General features: G+C 32.6%; 1 protein-coding gene across 5 annotated transcripts in view; it reads right to left on the reverse strand.

Moving 5' to 3' along the window:
• Positions 1 to 26,315, reverse strand: part of STRN3 (striatin 3) — a 113,813-nt gene that overhangs the window by 8,582 nt on the left and 78,916 nt on the right. For 3 of the 5 annotated variants that reach the window (XM_030854734.3, XM_030854733.3, XM_060294702.2), the window contains exons 8-15: positions 22,472 to 22,582; positions 13,613 to 13,750; positions 9,316 to 9,449; positions 7,820 to 7,995; positions 7,585 to 7,632; positions 7,163 to 7,284; positions 3,425 to 3,592; positions 2,049 to 2,189 (exon numbers count right to left, since the gene is read on the reverse strand). In XM_030854734.3, the coding sequence (XP_030710594.1) occupies positions 2,049 to 2,189; positions 3,425 to 3,592; positions 7,163 to 7,284; positions 7,585 to 7,632; positions 7,820 to 7,995; positions 9,316 to 9,449; positions 13,613 to 13,750; positions 22,472 to 22,582 (1,038 nt within the window). The remainder of the gene's footprint in view (positions 1 to 2,048; positions 2,190 to 3,424; positions 3,593 to 7,162; positions 7,285 to 7,584; positions 7,633 to 7,819; positions 7,996 to 9,315; positions 9,450 to 13,612; positions 13,751 to 22,471; positions 22,583 to 26,315) is intronic. The other 2 variants (XM_030854736.3, XM_030854737.2) reach the window with 2 other exon arrangements.

The raw sequence follows: 26,315 nt of genomic DNA on the forward strand, positions 1-26,315 counted from the left end.
CCGCAACTAAGACCCGAGGCAGCCAAATAGATAAATTATTTAAAAAAAAAAGGGAAAATATTGTCAACATTTATTAGACTAAGTAAATCAATCATTCTACATGTATACAAGAACTCTTAACTGAACTTAAACACATTGAAAAAAATAATCTATGTAAGAGGAAGAAGGGGACTTGGGTTGAAAAGACACTTTGGGTATAATGTGGTTTGAGATTTGACCATGGAACCATTTAAATGTTTTCTATAATTATAAAATGACTTTTAGAAGAGCAGTCATGAAAAATCAAACAAATGAAAGTTAACGATAAAATTAAATGAACTTAACCATATATCCAATCGGCAGTATAAGCACAAAGAAATGAACTACTTCAAGTGACTTTTTAAAGCACAGTAATTAGACTGTCCGACACTAGTAGACTATACCCTATTATCAGTAATGATACTGTTGGTGGTGTTGCTATTATTATTCTGAGATGACTGTATCTGTACTGTGAGATAAATCAAACAAGAAATTATGATGATTTTGCTGAGAACCAAGAGTTTCAACATTGTTAAAATGAGATAAAGATACGAAATCAATGAGATAAAGATATGAAATCAATGAGATAAATCTGAATTAGAATTGGAAGTATTTGTATAAATTTATCAGTCTTTTTCTTTATTAAAAATGTATTTCTAGCTCTGTCCACTGAAAAAGTCTAAACCAATGACCAACTCAAGAGACATGAAAGCCATGGGGACTGACTCAATAGCACAGCACCTATCTTGTAGTCTCTAAATGCCATTTTCCACTAAAAGAAACCATGGCTCCTTAGAGAAATGGCTGATTTCAGACCTGGGGTGCAAAGTGAACAAGATGAACCTAGAACACCTTGTCATCTCAGAAGGCAAGAAAACCATCAACAACTAACAGGGTCATGTCAAAAGGAGGACTCAGAAGCCAAGCTGAATAAGCTCTCACTGGCCAAAGATGAAATAATCGGAGTAGCAATAAAGATAATACCTGCAACAGACTGAAATACATAAAATACATTTATATCCAAGAAAGATTATAATGATAATAAAACCAAACAATACCCAAAAGACTCACTGGTCACCTTTGGAGGATGCTAGGGAACTACCTCATCATTTTAAAGCAATCATTTATCTTGCTTTTCCTTTATAACTACTAACTCCAGGTAACCAAATTACTGATGAGAGGTGTTCCTTTTTATAGAAGCATTCTAGCTAATAATGGAGAAGAAATGACAAAATTAGAAAATAATTTTTCAGCAGTTAATGAATTAATGGACCCAAGCAATGAACGGAAACATAAGAAAAAGATAAACCAGACAATATTTACTTCTGAAAAAAGTGCAGATTACTATGAAATAATCTTGCGAAAAACACTTATAAACTTTAAAATGAAGACAAATAAAAACATTGAACCTGAATTTGAATAAGCCTCTAGATCCACAAACAATTTACAGGAAATAAAGTGAATAGAGGAGCGCATTAAATGATACCACAAGGACGTAACTGGCAAAATCCAAACTATGGGAAACTATAGGACAAACTACCTAATTTCTTCAATTAAAAAATGCAAGGGAAATAAAAGAGATGGAGGGGGAACCTACAGATGAAAAGAGACCTGAGAGACTTACCAACCAATCACAATGCATGGGCCTTATTTGGATCCCTATTTGAATAAACTGTAAAATACATACACATCCTATACTTACAACCTTGGCCATTTACACATAATTAATGGAGCTGGATGATGAGTTCATTTGGTTCATTATATTTTCTCTACTTTCACATGTATCTTCATTAAAAACTTAATTAATTCACTTGCTTTCTTTTACCTTTACATTGCTCTACTCACTTCTCTGTCCCCACATATTCACCCAAGCTTTTAAGCATAATTTGAGGAAACAGCAGAAATAATAAGTATACAGTGAAAGTAATTATTTTTCCATCCTAAATACAGTCAAAATATAAAAATTGAAAGGTTACCCAACTATTGTGAAATAATCCTTTTTAAGGTTCCAACCTTACCAGAAAACTTACCAGAATCTATCTGTGATGAAAGCATCACCAATGACTGTGATGTTTCTAAATCATAAATTACTGTACTACCAGTGTTGAAAGAAGTCACCATATGAGCTGGATCACAGCCTATAAAGTCAACCGATGTAGGTATTCCATGCTCTGAAGGGAGCACAAAGAGACACAGTGTAAACACAATAATTTAGAAATCTCTGATTTTCTAGTAAGAAAAAGGAATTTGAATATTCTTGAAATAATGTTAATAATGAAAAAGAAAGCAATTATGTTAGGATGGTAAGATATAATGGGTAACTTTTCCTCAATTATTAGGAGTTTTTATAACATTATAAGAAAAATATAGCTAGAAGGCTCTTAAAGTAAGAGTAGATATATACAAAAGTTATTGTTCTCCTATGCATTTTCTTCTGAGAGAGAAAAAAAACCCTAGGTTAGTTTACTGGCCCACTTGCAATTTTATTTCTTCCTGTAAAATGATAAAATAGCATTCTCACATCACTGTCTTGGGAGACTGTTCACCTGTCTGAGACTGGTAAGCCTTATCAAATAGCTAATACAAGTCAAATTTTTGGATCTGTGAAAATGAAGGTTTGGACTTTGGAATGCACTGATGCAGTACTATCCTAAAGTGTCCCAAGCAGCAATTTTGCTCTTTAACATATTAAATTCAACTGTCCAGATCAATGCACAACTACGTGAAATCTGGAGTAAGCAATTAATTACCTGGATGAAGCAAGAAACAAATTATCTAAATGAATTTTCACCTCAAAAGCTTATTTAGGCAATTCAAAAATTAGTAGAATCACTAAGGTATCTAGAGACCCAACAAAATTAAGCATAAGTGTTCATCTAAAATGTTTTAAAACAAAAAATTATTTTTAGTAAAAATAAAAGGTATGATTTTAAAAAATTACTTGTGTAACTCAGTTTGCACTTCCCAGTTAAGGGTGCTATTTCAATGATTATGGCTAGACTTCTCAACCAGTGTGCTCATATGCGGTTTATAGGTATGCTTGAGACTGTGATCCCTTCAATCTTTGTAAGCAGCCACTTGGATGGAGTTGGTGGAGGGCCTCCTGCTGTTCCTGTAAGTAGCCTCGTTTGTCTACTCTACTGTCACATACAAATAATTCTATTCTTCACATAGGACATGTCCTGAAAATGGTCAAAAAAAGCACTGAGCTACAGGATATACTTGCAAAGCACCTTTCTTATTTATAAAAAAAATGACTAGGAATAAAAAAGATTATCACAGCTTTATAAATTTTTTTCAATTATCTCTTTAAGCAGTCAGGAAATAGTAAATCAACTACTTTGTCTTTTTTATCTTCCAAATTTTTAAAAAATTAACTTTTTTCAAAGAGGCAAAATTTACTCACCCTTGTCTCCATTGTAAGTGCAAATACATGGCAATTTTTCTTGTGGATTCCATAATCTAACAGTGCCATCTGCTGAACATGACAGTAATTGATTTTTTATGCCACTATAAGCAAGACCCCAGACAGCATCTGTATGAGCAACTAAAGTGCCAGCTAGAACATTTGGCTCTGTAACAAAAGAAACAAATAAAAGTTAGCTGAAAGAAGTTTTAAAAAAATGCTTTTGTATATAAAGATAACTTACTACATAATTAAGTATAAAGACTACACATACGGTCATAATAAGATAAACCAAAGTGCACATAGCCATCTCTATGTTGTGGAGTTATGGGTTATTTTTATTTCCCTTTCCAATACTTGCCTATATTTTTGCAATTTTCTAACAGGAACACACACTTAAAAAAACCAAACAAAAACAGCATTATGGAGATGTAACTCCCATGCCATAGAAACCACCAATTTAAAGTGTCAGTTAAATGGTTTTTAGTATATTCAACAAATTGTGCAATCATCACCACATCAACATTAGGACACCTTCATTGCTTGTTAGCTATTTCCCCCCAATCTTCCTCTCTGCCTTTCTGCAGCCCTAGGCAACCATTATTCTACAGCCCTAGGCAACCATTATTCTACTTTGCTTCTATAAATTTGCCTATTCTGGACATTTTACACAAATAGCTTTTTGTGACTTCTTTCACTTAGCGTAATGTTTTCAAGGTCCATCCACGTTGTAGCATGTATCAGTGCTTCATTTCCTTTTATTGCGAAATAATGTTCCAGTGTATGGATATACTACATTTTACTTATCCACATGTGATAGACAATGGGGGCTAATAACATTGAACATCATTTGTCCTACAATCCTGTTTCTCTACTAAATTCCCACTTTCCACAGATATTTCTCATCATCTCTGCAATACTCACAGTTCGTAACCTCCCTTACTCATGAATGATTCCCTCTCATACTTCACTGGGGAAATACAGAGTTGAAATAGAAACTTTTCCCCTACCTTTCTGTCACCCAACCTATAAATCTACTTGTATCTAAAACCATCTTCTCCGTGTTTCCAGATACAACTAAGGAATTATCCTCCTTCCCTCAAAAGGCTAATTCCACCAGGTATTCTGGATTCCATTCAACACACTAACTTGCTTTCATGTTTAGTTTTTCTACTACACAGATTATCCTCCTCCCTGGGATCATTACCACAGCAAACGAATATGCTCCAAAATCTCTCAACCTAATAAACAAACCTTACACCACCCTTCCACCAAATAATAGAAAACCATATTGAGTAAATGTGCTTTCTTACCTCCCATTTACTCTCTAAATCACTCCAATACCATCACCACACCAAAACAACCCTTGCTAAAATCACCAATGACAAAGTCTATTCTATCAAATTTAATAACATTTCCCTTCCTTCCTTCCTCCTTTCCCTTCTTCTCATCACAGTGCCTTTTCATCCATAGAGTGTACCTTGAAAGGTCATCCAGAGGTCCCTTTACCTTTTGGTCTTAGCCCCAACATCCAACCTCTGTGTGGCCCAAACCTGGACATCTATTTGTTACTTATAAAAAAGAACCCTCCTATCTTTATATTATTAGACCTCTAAGCAACATATGAAAGTGCATACCATTTCTTCTCAAAATGGTATGCTTGCATGATTCCACATTTTTCTGGACACCCTCCTACCTCACAGGCCATGCCTTCTTAGTTTTTTTGGTTGGCTCTCTTGCTCTAGCCACCCCACCTGCCATGTCAGAGCTCCTCAGGATTTTGCCTTCTCTTCCTACCCTATACAACACATTCTCCCTATGTAATGCCACCCATTCTCATCTTGGCACTGATGGTACCTACTTGATATTGCCATCTCTTAACATGCATAAAACCCCAAACTCAGCATCCTTTATCTTCTCACACCTGTTCTGTTCCCATTCAATATGCTACCATTGTACACTCAGTTGCTAATGTCAAAAATGCAGGTGTGGTAATGAAAAAGTTCTGAATTAGATAGTGGTAATGACTGCACAACCCTGTGAATATGGTAAAAACTACTGAACTGTGCACTTCAAAAGGGTGAATCTTATCATATGTGAATTATACTTCAATAAAGCTGTTAAAAAATAAACAAGAGTCACTCATCCATCACTATATCCACTCAACCCAATTTATCAATAGATTCTGTCTGTTCTACCCTATCTCCCCAGTATGTCTTAAATCTATTTCTCTCCAACTGCTCTACTACCCACTCTAATCTTGGCAACATCATCTCTCACCTAGTCTACCAGATCACTATGTTACAACTTTACAACTTCACATTGGTATTCCTTTCTCCACTCTTCCCACCCCCAATCTATTCTCCTTGCAACAGGCAGAGTTATCTTTTTAAACCCTACATTTCCAACTTGCTTCCTGGCTTAAAACTCTTTACTAAAAGTTAACTTTGTTCTTCAGATTTTGGCTTGAATGTGATTATTTTAGACTATATCTAAAGAAGACTTTGGCTGTTACTCTCTCTCATAGTACTGTATCTTCATACCACTTACCACAATTTGTAACTATCCATCCCCTTGTTTGTGTTTAAAGTCTAATTTTTTCTATCAGACTAATTCTTATTTGCTGTATGCTTGACATCTGGCAAATTTAGGCACCAAGTGTGTGTTAAATAAAAAGACCAAAGAGCTCTTAAATTCTTTTTTGAAAAAATATTAACATTTATTTGGCTGTGCTGGTTGCGGCACACAGGATCTTTGTTGCAGCGAGTGGGATCTTTAGTTGTGGCATGTGAACTCTTAGTTGTGGCACGTGGGATCTAGTTCCCTGACCAGGGATCAAACCCAGGCCCCCAGCATTGGGAGTGCAGAGTCTTCAACACTGGACCACCAGGGAAGTCCTTTAAATTCTTTTTAAATGAACCAACCATTAAGTAGACAACTATTTAACCATTCTCATACTAATAAACGTTCATTTTGTTTTAATTTTTTATAATTACAAACAATGCCCTTGTAAATATATTTGAATACATGTGCAGGTATTTGTTAGCCAGATTCTAAAAGTGGCATTTGGGAATAAAAGTTTTTTTTTTTAATTAAGGAATTTTTTGTCCCTCAAGTTGACAGATTTATATTCCCTTATGTCCCTAATTTGTTTCTGTCGTCTCCCACTAAATATTTTTTGAACTACATAAAGTATTTAAGTTTTAAAAATTATTCCCTATATTAAATTTTATTCTCCTTTCTGTAACTAGTACTGAAATTAATGTTTGAATTAATACAGTTTTTAATTTTTGAACACCATAGAGGAAGTACCAACTTGCAGGCTAAAATATTCATGGCATGATATTTCTTAATTTTTCTCTTTAATAAAAGCACATTACTAGTAAATGGAAGGACTAAATGAAGAGACTAATACATATTTAAATAATCTTATAATATTTGAGGTGATTATTTTTGTCAGCCCCATTCACTTTAAAAAAGACATCTTGAAGCCTTCCCTGGTGGCGCAGTGGCTGAGAGTCCGCCTGCCGATGCAGGGGACACGGGTTCGTGCCCCGGTCCGGGAAGATCCCACATGCCGCAGAGCGGCTGGGCCCGTGAGCCATGGCCAGAGTCTGCACGTCCGGAGCCTGTGCTCCACAATGGGAGAGGCCACAATAGTGAAAGGCCCGCATACCACAAAAAAAAAAAAGAAAAAAAAGAAAGAAAAAAAAAAGACATCTTGAGACTTTTACTTACCATATGTATCATATGGATCCACATTAGGACTAGGCATATTCCACCACTGGATAGTTGCATCAATACCACCACTAAAACACTGTTCTCCATTAGAACTAATAGCTAATGATAGAACAGGACCACTATTATAGGAAAAGAGGAAAGAAATTACTTATAAAGCCTAAGAAGAAACTCACATCTGCATCCCCCCAACCTCTCTCTAAATTTATGTGGTATCTAAAACTGTTTAGGTAAACATGTACATTTGAACAGTACTGATTATATTCTCACTAATACAATTATTAATCAAATGAAATATTGTTCAGTATGTCTTTCCTAACATAAAACAAACATTATGAGAAAATTGTAAGGTTTTACAATTGATAAATAATAATTAACAATAACTATGGTTGTTAATTAAGTCCTAATTCAATAAAACTTACATGTGGGCCCTAAATGTGTAGATAGGCTCTACATCTAAAGAGGCACTCCTAAAAGAAGGGGAAAAAAAGGGTGGGGGGGGAGAAGATAAATAATGGTAAATCATTGGTTGATATACAAGGGTCATTAGGAAAGATCAAATGAGTACATAAAAGATATGGGACCATAAAGAATAATAATTATTTATAATTAGCAAACTTGGAAGGAAAAAGAATAGGCTAACATTAAAATACTTGCTTTTTGGCAGGAACTGTTTTTTGCAAGTTCCATAGTTTCAGAGTATGGTCCTCAGAGGCAGTAACCAGCACAGGTTCTACAGGATGAAAAGCTAATGCCCGTACTCCATCAAAATGGCTACGTAGTGTATACTTGGGATTCCATGTCTTTCGAAAGGCATCTTTATTGGCAGGCAACTAAAAAGAAAGAGTGCAATATTTAGTGGTAAAAGTAGTTAACTGATAGGCATGTGGAATTTTTGTTTGTTTTGGAGTGTTTAAAATATATATTCAAAAGTGCTTTGCTAAAATAAAATGTCCAGCGGAAATTTAGTATACCTTAAAAACTTTATAACAAATCTTTATCATTTAATAAGAGCTAAGAAGAATAATTTCATTAGCTTTCAAATACTTAGATCAAATGAGTCCCTTAATCTGTTTTACCTAATCATCAGGGTAAACCCAAAGTCCTATTAAACATCAAATGAGAACAAAAACAAAACAACTACCATGCTGCAATACTTTACATGAAAACAATAAAAATTATATGAATTACTACTAAAAATCCAAGGGTGCAACATTAACAATACAGCTGTCATTTAGAAAATCAGCATGTGATATTTTTCAAGGCATCAAGTTAAAGTACTTTCCAAAAGTCTGAACTAAAGACACTTTATTGATATTGATAAGAGGTTAATCTTTTTACCTTCATTTCTCCATCTGTAAAGACAGGCTGTGAAACCACTTCTAAAGTAGTCAAAAGTTTATTGGAATTTAGTTGCTTATATACTTTAAAAGTATTAATGAGAATAATCCAGCCCACCAAGGCTGATGTCTCTAAAAAAGCATGCTAACGTTAAGTATAAAATGTAGAAAAAAGGACTTTGTTATGAAAGGAAAAAAATTAATTTGCTGAAAAACTGCAAATACACTAATACAAAATCTAAGCAAGTATAGTTAACTCTCGATTGAGTGTTTATTGTCTATAAAAAATTTAACCCAAGACTAGTTTCACCTCTAACACTGTCCTTCCCACGTCCTCTCCATCCTCTCCCCATCCCTCAAGTGAAGGACTAAATATTCAGGAAATGACAAACTAACTCTAACATTATCCTTTAAAAAAAAAGTTCAACAATAAAACGTGCTTTTTAAGAATTATCCTGAAGGCAAATAAGTGATTCAGGTTACCTATTTTTCTCTTAACAGCAAAATATGGCTTAATTTGAGTAGGTAATTGAGAGTTGACTACTCAGTTAGATATTTATCAACCAATATTTTAAGGTAATCAATCACCCCGAACTCCTAACTAATCCACCACAATACCTAAGAAAAAATTTAAACACCACAAAGAAAGTAGTTATAAGAAAAAAACTACATGTCACTTCAAATAAACACAATGTCACACTTAAACTTATCTTTTCCATGCACCTTGACATTAATTCTGTTTTATAAGTGTTTCCAAAAAATAAGGAGCCTTCTATTAAATCATTAAAAAATTAAAAATAAAACTGCACTTACATCATAACTATAGTCTGCATCATTTGTTACCGTCAAGTCTGCAAGGTCTCCAAGGCCCAGTACACTTAACAAAACATCATCAGAACCCATAATAAATGACTTGCCTCCTCCAGATGGAAACGTTATTGGTTCAGCTATAAAGAACAAAACCGCTTCTTAAATGCTGAAAAATCATACAGTACAAGACAATATTGTGGGGGAAATGTAAGCACTTAACAGTTACAATATTCAGTAATATAATTAATTTTTTCCCACTTCCCTCATTTCTTCCACTCAAAAAATCCTATTACTGTGTAGTAATAAACAAGTGTTTATTTTGGAACTGAACATAATTTCCCACAAATCAAATGTGCACTAAGATATATTATTTCAGGGTGGGAGGTGGGGCACAAAAGCTTTGTCTATTTACATCACTTATCACTTTGGTACAACTATAATTATAGTATTTTTAAAACATAATAGGTTGTTGCTAAGTCCTTTTGCTTTCTATCATATTTGCTTGAAAGTGCTAGGTATTCTAGTCCCTGGTAAAAATTAATATAACTATTCACATGTAAATAGTTTCCAGTCTGCAATACAGTGTATCAGCTTACTGAAGTGAAGCCTTAAATTGCTCAGATTTCTTCAGTAACAGCAATGGTCTAGGAAAAGGGCAGTTCTACCATCACTGTCCGTTTTCTTTCCCCAAAAGGTTAATGTATGTGATCTTCAGAATGGCTTCCAGCTTTCAAACTTTGACTATGTTTTTTTATTTTAACTTCCCTTTTATTTACCATTATACTTCTAAAATAAAATAACTAATCTATACTGACTATGGATAGCACTTTAAACTTCTGATACTTGGACCAATTAAAATCAAACACTGCCATAATTAGAATAACTACACTACTATAAATTTTGCTATTACAGTTATAGTATAAGCAATAATTCTCCGTATCATTTCAAACATGCTTTGAAAGCAAAATTTTAATCTTAAAATACAAGGGGAAAGTACATAAATCATTGTAATACAAAACAACTCAACATATCAATACATATTTAAAATCCATGAGCAAATTTAAAAGGGAAACATAAAAATTCAAGCTATTTATCAATTTTGAAAAATTCCTATAAAAGATGATGATATAAATTTAATACACTATAGGAAACATAACAGATGTCATAAAACTTGTCAGTCATCACTAATACTACTGAAAATATTCTGAGAAGATACAAGTCAACTTCTCCTAGATATATACTATGGCAAAAGTAAAATTCATCCTTACTTAGAATATCTTATTATTTATTAAAGTAATCTGTAATATCAAAGTAAGCTATATAATTTGATTCAAATAGGGTCCTGAATGACATTCCTAAAATGAAGCTGTGTGTCAGCAACTGATATAGGGTAAATCAGAAAGAAAATACACATAGGGATAGTAGTATTTAATTAATTTTATAATGACTATACCTACTGAATCTAAATAATCTATAGCACTGATCCTTCCTATCACTATCTAGTATGCAGTTATTGGTAATACCAGAGCAGCTGAGAATTATAAAATCAATAGTTTAAAATTATGTTTAAGAACAATTATATAAAATTCATTAGGTATTACTTTCTCAAAGCATTTTTAGCCAGTACAAGGACATGTTTTTCTTTTAAGCTCAGAATTTGTTTCTAAGACAAGTTAGAACAAAATGCCACAATTCCTCCCACTCACAATTATACAAACACTCAATAACAGAACTTTTGATAAATGCCCAATAAAGTATTGGTAACTTTAACATGGTAACTAATTATTCTGCATTATTACATATTCTTTTTGCAGAGATATTTCTTAACAGTTACTGGCCAATTTAAGAGCATGTGAAGGGAAGTGTCTAAGCAATATTAGCTAGTTTTATTAGAGTTTTAGATTAATTGTATTAAATAAAAAGTATACCAATTTCTAATTAATCACATAACTACAGTTCTCTATCTCTATACACATATATCCATTTATATATAGCAAGCTATCCTGCTCACTCAGCATTTACTACATATACATCTCGGTGAAACAAATCTTTTAAGCTGTATTTCTCCTTTCCACAATCACCCATTACTGTGGCATATAGCAATCATAATAAATACTCAATTTATCTGCCCTTGCCTGTTTGCAGAGGGAATTAATTTCTATTCTATAAATTCATTTTATTAATGTTAACATAATTACCTATAGCACATGATTACATAAGCATAAAAATGTTATTAGCAATTCAAAGAAAAATTATTAAAAGGAACAGTTTTTAATGATATAAATTATGATACCTTTTATTAGATAGCCTAAAAGATTTCATCAAGCAATTTAAGAAAACTATTAATCATATTAGCATTTCCCTTTACGGAAATCTTAGGGTCTACAAAACGAGGTCTTACAACAAGGTCCTTTGTGTACTTTTTAAATTAATCCTCCTTTTTTATGGACACTAATGACCAAGGAAACCTGTAGCTCACATATCAAACTCTTCCTATCTCCTTCAATTTTATCAAATCTAAAGAACACAGCTCAGTAACTGATTCCATCCATGCCAGTGGCAACATGGTATACCTTAAGTCTTAACTAAAAATTGTCTGAAATGTTGTAATGTGTATAAGTTTCTCTCCTTGAAAACAGATATTTTTTCTTTATACAATGAGGTATGACATGGCCTTCAACAGGAATGCATAAAGTTGGAGATGGCCACAGAAAATAAAAGATTATGAACTCTAATGTTCCCTTCTTAGCTCTAAGTCAAAGCTGAACTTGAATCTTTTTTAGTAACAAATTCTAATAATATTTACCCTTTAAAAAGTGTAATAATGTTATGCTTATCTTCCCACCCCCTAGACCTTCCACTATTAATAGTCAGATCACTGAGTTACTTTTTTTTCTTTAAAAAGCACAATTAGACACAAACATACATACAAGTTCTAAATTGGTTTTTGTGTAGCATGAGTCTTGACTGTTTTTTTCTATAGGTCATTGGTTTGAAACATTTAAAAGGGTCCCTAATTCCTGCTAATACGGCCTTGCCTTAAGCTGTAAAATCTGCAGTTTATGTACAGTGTTAACTACAAAAATTTTAGCAAGTTTTCCTATGCACTGTTTGGTAAACCATTACTAAATGCATAAAATGAAGAATAATGGAGCTGGTATATGCATTTTAGAAAATACTTCCTAAAGTAAAACAGGAAAATAGCTTAACAGTGGGAAAGAGATCTAGGAAAAAAATCAATAGACTTTTACTTTTCCTGTTGCTTTTCATGCTTTAATATGTTTTGTTTTGGCTTTATTATTTTGGTGATTTTCTTTATCCTTCCTCAAATATCCCTAGATTATGATGAGTGGTAAATGCATGCAGAGATGATTGACTGTAAAGGAAAATGCAAAATTATTTAATTTTAAGGAAAATGTACTAGTAGAGAACCCTTAGAAGAGCATAAGATGTATTCAAAATTTTTTGACTGGGCTATCAAATTACCTTACAGAGCAAAAGCAGAAATATCAGTGAAATTCAATCTATATGCCAAATTATTAGATAATGGACTATCCTTTATATATATGTATTATATATCACAATAAACCTTTGGTAAGAATTCAGTCTCATTACTTACAATTATAATGATCTAGACCTAGATTTATCAATTACTCAAGTACATCTACATACCTTCAGCTAAAATCAATTATGGAAAAAAATGCCTAAATAGTATTTTCATTTTCTGTACATTTCTAATTTAGGCAAATTTTAGAAAATTCATTACAAGTAGTATATACCTAGCACCAGGTTAAAGAATAATGATGTTGCCTTATTCTAAAATGATTATATCAGGCAACTGTTTTATATATATAGAGAGAGAAATAATACATGTAAAGTTCCAAGCACAATCTCTGGCACTTAGTTGTCTCCTAATCAGTGACAGTTATTATTAGTTACTAAATGTAAGCAATATGACAAAATGACTAAATAGTTCTTTTCCATATGTACTATTTCAAGTCTACTATTTCTCTGCTACTAGAACTGTAAGCTAAAGTCACAGTTCAGAAAGGTACTTTGAAATGATATATGAAACAACTCCACCTAACACCAAAAACAAACAAAAAAATTATAAAGACACAGAAGCCAAAAATTTCAAAATCCCTTAGGACAATTACACCAAGAGCTTGCCCAACACCTTCTCTGAAGATCATACAAACTGATCATTTTAAAACAGCAGCAAGTTTATAATATTAAGGAGATGTGATTTGGAATTAATGTCTTCTGCAATGTAAATAAACATGACAGCTAAATTTTGTACCTTCCTCTGCTCTTGCACCTTCATGATCAGTTCTAGTAGAGGCTGACCTAGACTGATTTATGAATCCTGAAGGGATGAGGGGCAGCTCATCATCTCCCAGATCAGCTATCATGTCGTAGAATTTTGTCCTGTTGACCCCTGTAAATTAATGTCAGCAGCAGAGGTTCATGTAACAGCTACCGCTTGACTTGCTAGCAGCCTTAAAAACCTACTTACTAACAAAATAGGCTATTTTTAAGAAGTTCCAGTTATAAAAATCTCCAATAATCAAAGATGTCTTCAATTTTCCATACCAACCCCCCCAAATAATTTAAATATTTAAGATATTCACTATTTCTGTGGAGATACATATATACATAAAATTGAGTCTTCTGTCACACAACCAAAGTTCTAAGCTCACAGACACAGAAGGTACCATTAAAACAAGAAATTTTGGTGTTTAAGTTACCATTTAACAGTGTAAAGAATAAAACATGAGTTTTTCCAACATAATCCATTATTTTAAAACATTAACAAAGAAATTAGTACAAATGATTTTTATGAGGGTGCAACAAACAATTAACTTTCCCTGTGTTTATGTGGATATTTTCCTGCCATATTCACACAAATATGTCATTAACAAATCAACTCCAATTTTCCTCAAAATGTTTTTTCACTTTTCCCAAATTTGAAAAACCTGATTTACCCATGAGCTCTCTTAGTTTCTCATCATAGTATAAAAAGTCAGCATTGTCATAGGCCATAAGTTTAAGGAGAGAATTTCAGCTGTTGCATGGATAATTCAGGCCCAAATATGCAAAACTCAGTAGCATCTACAGTACTGTGGGATCTCTTTAAAACTGTGAAATTCAGAAATGACAGGAGAATCATTTCTCTTATGTATTTTGAAAGAAAATAGTTTTAAGAATGTCATAAAAAATAATTTGAAAAGACAAAAGAAAATGCTTTATAGTCAATATAAAGTGAAAACAATTAAAATAGGCAAATCCAAGGCCACACTTTATGACCTTATTTACTAATGTCAACATTAATGGACTAGACTACATAATTATTAAATTTCACTATGGCTATGAGAATATTAGTAATTCTATAGGAACTATCATTCATTTATGTATCCCTAACAGAATGCCAGATAGTGAGATTATAAGGCTTAATGGAAATAGGTGGAATCTTATACATTTATTAACTCTATTTCACAGTAATCCCTAGCTTCTTAGAAACGCTTGAGCAACTCTACTGTACGCAAAATGTCAAGTAGTCTGAATTTCCTAAAGTAATTATAATGGAGAAAACTCAGTTATTATCTGAGGATTTTCCCCAACAATGAAGTGACTGTAAACAAATTCTCTAATAAATGAAAAACTGCCAACTGGATATCTAACCATCAGTGAAATTCAACATGAAAGAAGATGAATGTTATCCTTTCTCACAAAATAGCTCTCCTTTATAACTTTCCCACTTATGAGTACCAACATCATTGACTTGATTTCTGTTCTTAAAATTCTGCAACCACATCTTTTTTCTTTCTTTCTTTTTTTTTAATTTATATTTTTGGCTGTGTTGGGTCTTCATTGCCGCTCGTGGGCTTTCTCTAGTTGCGGCGAGCAGGGGCTACTCTTTGTTGCAGTGTGCGAGCTTCTCATTGTGGTGGCTTCTCTTGATGCGGAGCATGGGCTCTAGGCAAGTGGGCTTCAGCAGTTGTGGCACGTGGGCTCAGTAATTGTGGCTCGCGGGCTCCATAGTGCAGGGAAGCCCTGCACCCACACATTAAGAATTCCTTTTCAACTTATAAATGAGGAGGGGGGGAGATCTGTTTTTAAATAGAATCCTCCTTTAAACTATTCTTCAGGGACTTCCCTGGTGGCACAGTGGTTAAGAATCCGCCTGCCGACGCAGGGGACACAGGTTCGATCCCTGGTCTAGGAAGATCCCACATGTTGCAGAGCAACTAAGCCTGCACGTCACAACTACTGAAGCCTGCGCACCCTAGAGCCCGCAAGCCACAACTACTGAGCCCACGCGTCGCAACTACTAAAGCCCGTGCACTCTAGGACCCGTGAGCCACAACTACTGAGCCTGTGTGCCTAGAGCCTGTGCTCCGCAGCAAGAGAAGCCACCGCAGCAAGAGAAGCCACCGCAGCAAGAGAAGCCACCGCAACGAGAAGCCCGTGCACTGCAACAAAGAGTAGCCCCTGCTCGCCGCAACTAGAGAAAGCCCGCGCACAGCAACGAAGACCCAATGCAGCCAAAAGTAAATTTAAAAAATTAAAAATAAATAAAACATATTATAAAAAAATATTCTTCAGATTAATCTCTTTCTTGCTATTGACTTTATTCTAGTCAAAGCTTGCATTCTTATGAATTACTGCAGAAGGTTCCTAATTGGTTTTCCTCTCTTCCAGCTCCATTTGTCTTTAATCAAATTTGAATACTACAGCTAGATTAGTTTTCCAAAATTATCACATTTATCATATCATTCCTTACTCTGAAACCACAAACAGCACTTCAACACTCTTTGAATCAAAGCTAACTAAAATCTTGTACTTAACCCTATATGTGCTTCATATGCGCTGATCCTATTTTCCTAACCAATCTCATCTTTCAGTGCTCCACAATACAAATCTCCCTAATTTTCAAATCAGAGCAGTTTCCCTATAGTATCAATATTCACCAAGGTTCTTTCTACCATATTTTGTCATATCTGTCCTTACCTATCCCTTAGAAAGGTGAGAATACTTCCTGCACATACTTCCATCTCCTCTGTGAGCCTTTGTTGATCTTTCTCTGCTCACTCTTATCATACTTATGTATACCATAAATTTGACTTTATTAGATATTACTTATAAATAATTTCATCATATGATAGCTAAATATAATAAAGACAAGAAAAAGTTTTATCATTACAGGTAAGTCATATCTTCCTGAACACATGGACTGGGAAATATGGAAGAAAAGGAAAGCAGGAGACAACATGAAAGTTAATTAATGTTTAAACTGAGGATCCCAAATTATATAATTATTACTTTTTTTGGCTTGCATACTATAGCCAAACATTAGTTTCTGTTTGGCACAGTGGCAAGTTTAGGAAAGATAGGAATGTCCCTGCTTTAATTCTAGTTTCTCAAAAACTGCTAAAAGATGAAAGCAGATTTCTTAAACAGATGTAACAGTCCTATCTAGCACCTACTTTGTAGAACATCTTTCAACTAACTACATTTAATGCTCTTTCATTCTCTTTCTAAATCTATCCTGTATTCTAAATACAGTAATTGTAATGAAATGCAATTTCAAATAAAAAATTTGAAGTCTGATTAGCAATAATGAGAAAATTGTAATCATATTAGTGTAATAGAATGTTATACATAATATTATAAAAATATTCAACGGCATAATTGAAGACTCATTAGGTATTAAACAGAAGTTGATTCTCAATTATTACTCTAATCTATAGAAGAAATACTCTTTCTAATTGTAACACCAAGAAAAACTGTCCTTTCACCACTATGAATAATAAAACAACCCATCTATCTCTTAACCACGACCATCAAGTCTATACAAATGCACAATCAAAAAAAAAAAAAAGCACAATCATCTAAACAGATTCTAGGAAAACGAAAAACAGTATGCCATGTGTAAGCCAAACTATGGACTGACAACTGCTGTTAGTGTTTTTGTTTTTATTTTTTGTGTGTGTGTGTTAGTGTTTTTAAATTCACTCACAAACATACACACTCATGACATGAAATCTATCTTTCCATGACTCTATTAAGTAAAAGAGTAATTTTTTTTTTTTAACTGAATCTACTGTTTTCCCTTTCTCAATCTACTGTTCTCCCTTTGTTAATCAGCCTTATATTCTGAAGTGAAACCAAATGTTTAGCAGGCAATCTGGAGAAGATAAGTTTATTTTAGAATAAGATTTAGTTATGTCATGTTTGCTTGATCTGTTGTATTTTCTATCATCTTAATTAAAAGAAAGCTTTGACATGACAAATGTCATCTTAAAAAAAATGACATCATAATATTAAGGAAAAAATAGTTTAGCTGCAAAGTGATTCTGCAGTTTAAAAATGTGTCCTCACTGAAAAAGCATCAAAATACTTTCTCCCCCTTGTGAAAATACCTGAATTATTTTCTTGGGGGAGAAAAAAAAGAGAAAGAAACCTGAGTTGAAGAGTGGTCTGTTTTAGAAGTGTGAAATTGAAGCCAGAAATATAAAACAACTGCGTTTCTTAGCTGAAAATAATATCCCTTAACTATGAAACAACTGTTCGTCTTTGATTTGATGCAAGAGAATAGTGAACAGTTTTATGGACTCTCTCCAAAACAGAAGCAGGTTAATCATCACAGTCATTTTATAGTATGTGCCAAGGTGCTTTTATAGGCTTACTGAAAGTTATTGCTACAAAATAATAATTTCACCTTAAATGTTCTAAAATGCCTAATATATAGATGATTGGACTTAAGTCACAATTTACAAAAATATTATATTCCCTCTTGACAGTCTGTCATCCTGAATCTGGAATAGCAAATGACAAATACTAATATGAAACTTTTTTTAAAAAAGGAAAACTAGAAAATGATCCAGGGATGCTCATTTATATGTGAATCTTTGAAACACAAATCTTTAGAAGAAAGGACACGAAATAATCTGATCTTCTTTATAAGCCTCAATTTTATAAGTATAAAACAGCATAGGAATAACAATAAGCAAGAATAAGACTATCTATTAAAGGAAAACATATTACAATCCACAATTTAAACTTTCCATGTTGAAAAACCAAAACAAATACCAAAGTCTTAAAAGATTTTTACCCTCCTCCTTCATATTCTAAATAAAGGTTCTAAATTTCAGATGCTTTACCCTTACTTCAGTTGCTATACACAGTGTGATTTTTGTTATTGATTTACATGTTTTTACTGAAACATAAAATACTGCAAAAAAGGAGACCATAGAAAGCTAGAAAAATCCTATCAAACCAAGATTTTGACAAAAGATTAATTCCGAACCCCCCCTCACTCCCTTTCCCAATTACAGAAAGCTTAGAAATTTTTTAAAGATTACAGAAAACAGAGTTTTAGATTAGATAACAGTATTATATCACTTAATTCCCTGATTTTCCTCATTGTACTGTGGTCATATAGGAGAATGTGTTTGTGCTCAAGTAACATGCGCTAAGGTATCTAAGGAGCAACATGTCTACTACTTACTCAGTTTTCTGAACTGTTCAAAATAATAAAGGTACATATTTAAAGAGAGAAGGGATAAAGCAAATGTAGTAAAATGTTAACATTTAAAGAAACTGTGAAAGTGCATGGAATTCTTTACCCTATTCTTGCAACTTTTCCTTAAGTCTGAAGTTATGTCAAAATAAAAAGTTACAAGGAAAAGGAAGCTTAACCCTTCTGAAGCTTAAGACCAAAATAACTGTATCAAGTCTCTTTAGTTTCACGGTGTTGACTCTTAGAAATACTAATAGAAAAAGTAAGAAAAAGAAAAAGAAAATTAATACTGAATTGTATCTACAGTCCAAGGCAAGGATGTCACTTTTATTTTCTTTTGCCTTAGGTGGGAAAAATGAAGGGTGAAATGGAGTGAACAAACTGGAAGATAGATAAACATTAGCTTCCTGCCTCTTGATTTTAGAAGTCTTTCCATTTTTAATAGTCAAATCATGGTTGAGTCTTTACAAAGTTAAACAGTTGGCATTCTCACCACTTTTTTTTCCCATTAAAAAAAAAAGGCATTTAGATTGGATTATATCTGATTTCATATGGTAAAGTTAGCAAATAATTTTCTTCCCTTTAAGAAGCTGGAAAAAACTCTGTAGAAACTTAGTGCTATGATCCAACAGGTGTGATTCATTCACATTTTGGAATAAAGAAAAAAGGCTAAAGTTTATGAATTATTCTAACTTATACAAAGCCACATCTGCAAAAATATCAGAAGAAAACCCAACAAAAATAGATAATAAGAATGCTAAGGAAATTCATGAATTATCTTTTCATGTAAAATTGTATCTTAGCATTAACATGATGTTCTACCTGGATTAAGACCTAAGTTTATTATCCATCAATTAAAAAAAAATTTATTTCCATGGCAGGGATTCAGAGCCAACATTTTCAAGGTGAACTCTATATTAAAGAGCAAAAAGTTTTTATTTAACTAATTCACAAAGGAAGTGTAAAGAGAAACATAATTTATTATTTCCTAATTATTCACTCCTGAGACAGTGTTGGAAACCTCATCTTTATATCTACATACATGGGTAAATTTAAAAGCACTGGTGTTTATAAAAACAGTAAAAATGAGAAACAATCTGAAGGATTAACTAATGGAGGCTAGGTTAAATTCACAAAATGCAATGCTATATAACCACTAAAATTATATTTTATTTAGATGAATATGAAAATTACGAAAAAATGAATTAAAAACAATATGATATTCTTGTTGGAAATTGTTAAAGGAGGTTTATGTATAAAGACATTTAGAAAAAGTTGGAAGAATATATGCCAAATATTAATATCTGAGTTGTAGGACTGAAGGTAATTTTTACTTTTTTGTGTCTCTACATACTACTTGTATTGTTTGAATCATAAGTATGTTCTATTTTTATGGCTATATAAAGTTAGTTTTTTTTTTTGAGAAAACAGATACAAAATCAAAATTAAAGGGGACTGGTTGAATAACACAGTACACATTTTGGTAATAAAATCGTATTGAGACATGAGAGCCTCAGGGCATGGCTGTGAGGTCTCCAGATCCTGATTTAATCACAGTAGTTCCCTTTCACCCATTTCACATATTAGGTTCTGCAATATTCTGCTTGACAACAGGGTAGCTTGGTATAAAGAAATTGGAAAACGTTATACAGTGGAATATTTATTGACATGAAATGGTATTTTCTATGAACTGTTAGCTAAGTAGGCAAATAACAAAACTGCATATTATGATCCTACTAAAGAAAATTAATTAAATTACAATTTTATGGGGATTTTAGACTTTAGTTTCAGTTCATCTGTTTCTAATAGTTCTTAAACAGGTATTTTTTTCAATAAAAAACATTTTTTAGAAAAATGTAAAACCTACAACTAAAAAACCTTAAGTTGACTTATATCTTCTTTCTAAACCTCAAAAAGGTACAGGCATATCTTGGATATATTGAGGGTTCAGTTCCAGACCACTGCAATAAAGCAAATATCACAATAAAGCAAGTCACATGAATTTTCTGGTTTCCTGGTGCATATAAAAGTTATGTGTACACTACACTGTACTGTGCACAGAATTATGTCTCTAAAAAATGTACATACTTTAATTTAAAATACTCTATTGCTAAAAAACAATACAGGGTTGCCACAAATCTTCAATTTGTTAAAAAGAAAAAAAAATGTGTATAGATCTAAACACATTCTATCAGGGAAAAAATGGAGTATCTATATTTTAAATTAAAAGCAATACTACCTAGCATTTTCTAAAGAAATCTTCAGCAGGTAAGTCAGTTTATGAATAACATACAGAAAATAAGTAATCTAATATTCAAATAAACTATTTCTTAAAAAAAAGATCTAAACCCTAAAATTCTAATGTCATTGTGTCTATATTAAAATGGCCAATCATGCAAAAGTACTTTTATACTCAACATGCATTAATTATATAGGTAAGTGATGTTAGAGCTGAACACAGTCCCTGCCCAGCATTAAACATTTTTAAATATGGTAAGCAGTTCAACATAAAATATGAAACTTCTTAGAGAACAATTTATCTTTTTATTCACATGCAATAACATAAATAAGCATAAGGTTATAAAAGTGCACAACACGTAAAATCTCCCAAATTCCTTATTTACCTCCACAATAAATTAAACCATTCAAAAACTGCTTCACTGAAGAAAACTTACACCCTTTTCCACTGCAACTGCCATTTCATAAATTAATATATTTGTCACCAGAGAAAGGAATATGAAAGAATGCCTACATGGTTTTTGCCATTGAAGTCTACTGTTTTCTCCTACACACAGTCAAAATATTTAGACTGGCAGGATTCAATGGCCAGTTCAAAATAAAGTTCCCCAAAACTAAACTTCAGTTTCTCCATTTAATACTCATAGGTCTGAAGATGATTTTCATGCGACTGTTCTTAAGCTTGATTCACAAAATGGAAATGAATTACTTCGTTGAGATGTGCTGTAGCTAAATTTATACTTTTACAATACATTCATTGGTCAGGATATTAACAGTGAAAAATACACTGAGGTACCCAAAGACACTCAGTGATTGACCAAACAAACCCTACTGCCACCACTACCCTCTCCTCTGGCCTTACTCCATCAGAGTAGCCAAGAAAATACTGCCTAGGAGAGCTTTTTTTTTGCTACTGTTGTTGTTTGTGGTTGGATTAAGGCCAGAAAGCACAAACTATGGAAAGGGCTTTCCTATTCACTGTATTTTGGAATTCTGAAACTAAGAAATGTAACCTGGACATGAGCTGGTTATAGCAGTAACACCCTATGTATCAACAATACAGAAAGTTATACTTTCTTCCTTTTGAACAGATTTCTATTATTTTTCATCACAAGGCCAATATTCCTTACAGTTTGGTAAACTTTTTAAAGCTTAAAATACAGACAAAAACCCTGAAATTCTTCCTTCATCCTTATCCACATATTTAAAATGATTTCCCACTTGATCAATAACACAACCTAAATTACATTCAAATAAATTTCAATTATACAACAGACAAAGTTTAAAGTTAGTTGCCCCCTTTATAAAACAAAAAGAAGTAGACAAAAAAATCAGAACTGAAGAATTTTTTTTTCTCAAAGATTGGTATACAAAAATTATAATAGAATCTGCACTTACTCTTTACCCCTTTCTTCCCCTTTCGTTCCTTCTTGTACTGTTCCTTCAGTTTACTTATTAGTCCCTGGTCTACATCCCAAACCTCAGTAGTTGGGGAGAGGTCATCTTTATCTACATGCAGCATATTATTAAAAGAAAAAAAATCAGCAGTTGGCAATGCAAGCTGTTGGCAGTAAACTGTTATAGCTTTATATAATCATAATAAAAATGTACTAATAGCATATATTCAAAGTACTTTAAAGGTGCAGTCTCAGTTTTGGTATTCACAACTCAAACTCTAAAAGCTCATCTAGTAAGTTTCTAAACATTTAATACCACTAACAAAAGTTAAATGGTGCTTCATTTCTATGAATCACAAATTTGAAGGTTATTATTCTTTCAATAACTGATATTCTTACAATGGACTGACATTAGAAATCTAATGTTATACAAAAATAGATCACTGCATCTTTATAAAAATGTTAATAAAAAATTATTCAGCCAGCATCATAAAAGCAAATGAATGAATTACATGCGAACTACTCATAAAAGTGCAAGCTAGAAAGGTCAGTGCCATTTTATTGATGAAAATATTCATGCACCTTCTGTCACATTGATTCTGCATGCACAAAATAACTGTACTAATGGAGAGGCATTCTAGTCCAATATAATACATACATATATTCCAAACTACAATGTTTCGAATAATCCATACAAAGCATTCAGAGAATCCCACCTCTGCCCCCACCCCACCCAAACAGTTCAACATCTCATTACCTTCTTCCATTGGTCTACAACTAAGATTAGCAAAAAAAAAACAAAAAAAACAAAACTCAAATTCCACTGAAGAACTTTTTAAGAGTTGATACTTTTAGGGTAAGATAAAAGCAGTGAAAAGTATGGAGAAGTGAAAACACACATTGCTGTAAATCTGCTAAGGATGATACTTTAGCTATTTTAGCTGAATAAACAAATCCGTATTTGTTTTAAGTAAATACTTGTGCCTAGAATAAATTTACCCTATAGTAAACTAAAGGAAAAACAGCATTAAAAAGAAGCAGAATAAAAATATGTCTATTCGAATTATTTTAGGCATTAAAGGCTTTTCCATCCTTTAAGTTTTAAACTTACTGTTTAAGTTGAAAGCTGTTATTAGGAAGTTTAACATTTTGTTAAAGAACTAAGAGTTTATTTAACCCTGTTATTAAATAAAAATTATACCAAAACACATAGGCTAAGTCAATCAAGAAGACTGACATAAGAGGAAGATTTTAGAGAAAACATACTTTAGAAATTTTTGTTAACTCATTATATTCTGGCTTACAAGCCTTATAAACTCCCTAGGACTCACTGATTGCATCTATACAGTGGACATACAAAAAGCCTTTTTTCCTTATAGATAGTTGTATGTAAGTAAACATAAAAAATTCTCATATTTAAATGGTACACAGGGAAATTCCCTGGCAGTCCATTGGTTAGGATTTGGTGCTTTCACTGCCGGGGCCCGGGTTCGATCCCTGGTTGAAGAACCACGATCTCGCAAGCCAAAGGTACACAGAAATTCAATTTACTGTACCTTGAGCTTTTCCTACTATAATTGTCATCACTTTCTCCCTTACGGTACTATGATCTTAGGTAGTCAGTACGTAAAAAGCTAAATCCAAAAATTTGCTAACTTGAATTACCTGAAACTAGGTTGTTCAAGCCTGAAATTTACACGATTATTTGTCAAATCTGCAAACTGTAATACTGTTTGTAATACAGCTGTAATAATGATTTAAATAGAAAATCCACTTTTCATGTACTCTAATCATGAAAACAATGCTATATCAGGAATCCGTTCTGTCACTTTATCAAATACTCTAAGAAAAAATGTGATCTAAAGAATCGCTTGTACTCATCTTAATAAAGCTTACAATTCTTATTTTTAAAAGTGACAAATGGACACATTTTGAGCAAACTTTGTTAAAACTCATAGAAACAACAACAAAAAATTTAAGTGGTATATACTTTACACTGGAAGTTAGATAAAACAGTAAAGTTTAATATGTTTTTTAAAAGACCTTTGTAGAAAAATAAATCTGTGAATAGCTCTAACTGGAGTAGCAAAGTGTAGTGAAGTGAAAAAGCAAAGGGAATAAAAAAGGATAAGCTTAAGAAAAATACAAATACTACTTGCAAGGTAAACTCAAATCTAGAAAACAAAGGTAAACTTAAGGCAGTGCAAAGAAAAGGTTGGTGAATGCATATGTGCACAAACATCCTGAAACTTGCCTGGTAGGTAACAGCTGATTTGATATTACTTATAAGAAATAGTTAAGAGCAAAAGGGAAGAAGCAGCATAATCTTCTACATATTAATTCTGTTTTTAAAAAATCTAGGGGGAAAAAAAATACCAAGAAATGAGGTTGAATCAGTTGCGGGAACTTTCTTGTTTACAAGAAAACACAAATATGCACCAAAAAAATGACCCTTGACAACTCAAAACCACAAAGGCCTAAAATTTTGTTATGGTGATTCTAACTACCAAAGCAAAGGAATTATACAAATCTACTTAATATAGCATAAATTGGTAACTAACTTTATGCAAATATTCAGTACTTTATTCATTATATTTAAATACAAACATTTGGTATTTTGTAGTCCTATACATTCTACAGACCACAGTTTCAAAGTGTAGGAGACAATAACTAAACAACCTTAAAATGCCTAGTCTCCATGAGAGAAATACCGAAATTAGAAATGCTCACAATATTTCTGATTATGCCAAGAAGTAAAAACTACTAAAATTAAACCCAGAGTACCTAATGTAGATGACAGAAGAAGAAAAAGATTTAAAAGCTTTCTAAAAGCAGTGGTTTCATAGGATAAAAGGATTCAAAATTAGGTACCCGAGTAGACTGCTAGTATACAAAATAAAAAATAACATAGATTATCCGATGTGGGTGAATACTGGGATGTTTCATTATGACAGACTATTTACTTTTAAAAACAACAACAACAACAACAACTGTGTCCTTTACCAAGTAATTTATCTGAAAAGCATCACCTTCCCATTTGTAAGTAAATTCAAATTTTAAGTAAATGAATTAAATAAATATAAAGGGGTATTTGTATATCCAGCCTCTTTGTTTTGAAAAAAACTGAGTATGACACCTGTTGAGTAAAAATGATAAATTCAAAATCACTGCATAGATCCTTTGATAATTTTCATTTCTTAAGGAAAGAAACTACTTGAACCATTTTGTTCTTAACAGAATCCTTTCCTTCTCAAGAACTTAAAATGCTTTAAAGGTGTTTTAGACTTGTCCGGAAGGAAGAGACTTTGTCGGTTACTTCCAATTACACAAGAAGATTCAGGTCACTCTCAAATATTAACAGTAAAAGTAAATAAAGTATCAACACTTGTCATTCACACTAATTAGGTCCTCACTTGAAACTCTGCTCTACAGCCAGAAGTCTCTGGACAGAAGGACAATCAACTGCACATAATATAGTACTTTGATTATAGAAATAATGCCATTTTATACAAATTACATTCCTGAAATTTTTATGTATTCTTCTGATGGACAGTTAAACTTCCAGCAATTTTAGGTGAAGAAAATAGGAATGGATATGTGCCAAGATTTAGCTATACAGATGTTTGAAAACTGCTTTTGATCGTTTTTTTCTTTAATAAAAATAATCTAAATGTACAACAGTACAGCAGAGTTAAAGAAATAGTGGAACATATTCCATCAAGAATACTATGCAGTTTTTGAAAATGATGTTGCGGAAGAATAATATATTAAGTGGAAACTGTGGTTTATATATCAGCACGCAGCAAAATCCTTGTTAAATAAAGATATAAATATTAACCATGATT

This window comes from Globicephala melas, chromosome 2 (assembly GCF_963455315.2).
Source record: "Globicephala melas chromosome 2, mGloMel1.2, whole genome shotgun sequence".
Taxonomy (NCBI): Eukaryota; Metazoa; Chordata; class Mammalia; order Artiodactyla; family Delphinidae; genus Globicephala; species Globicephala melas.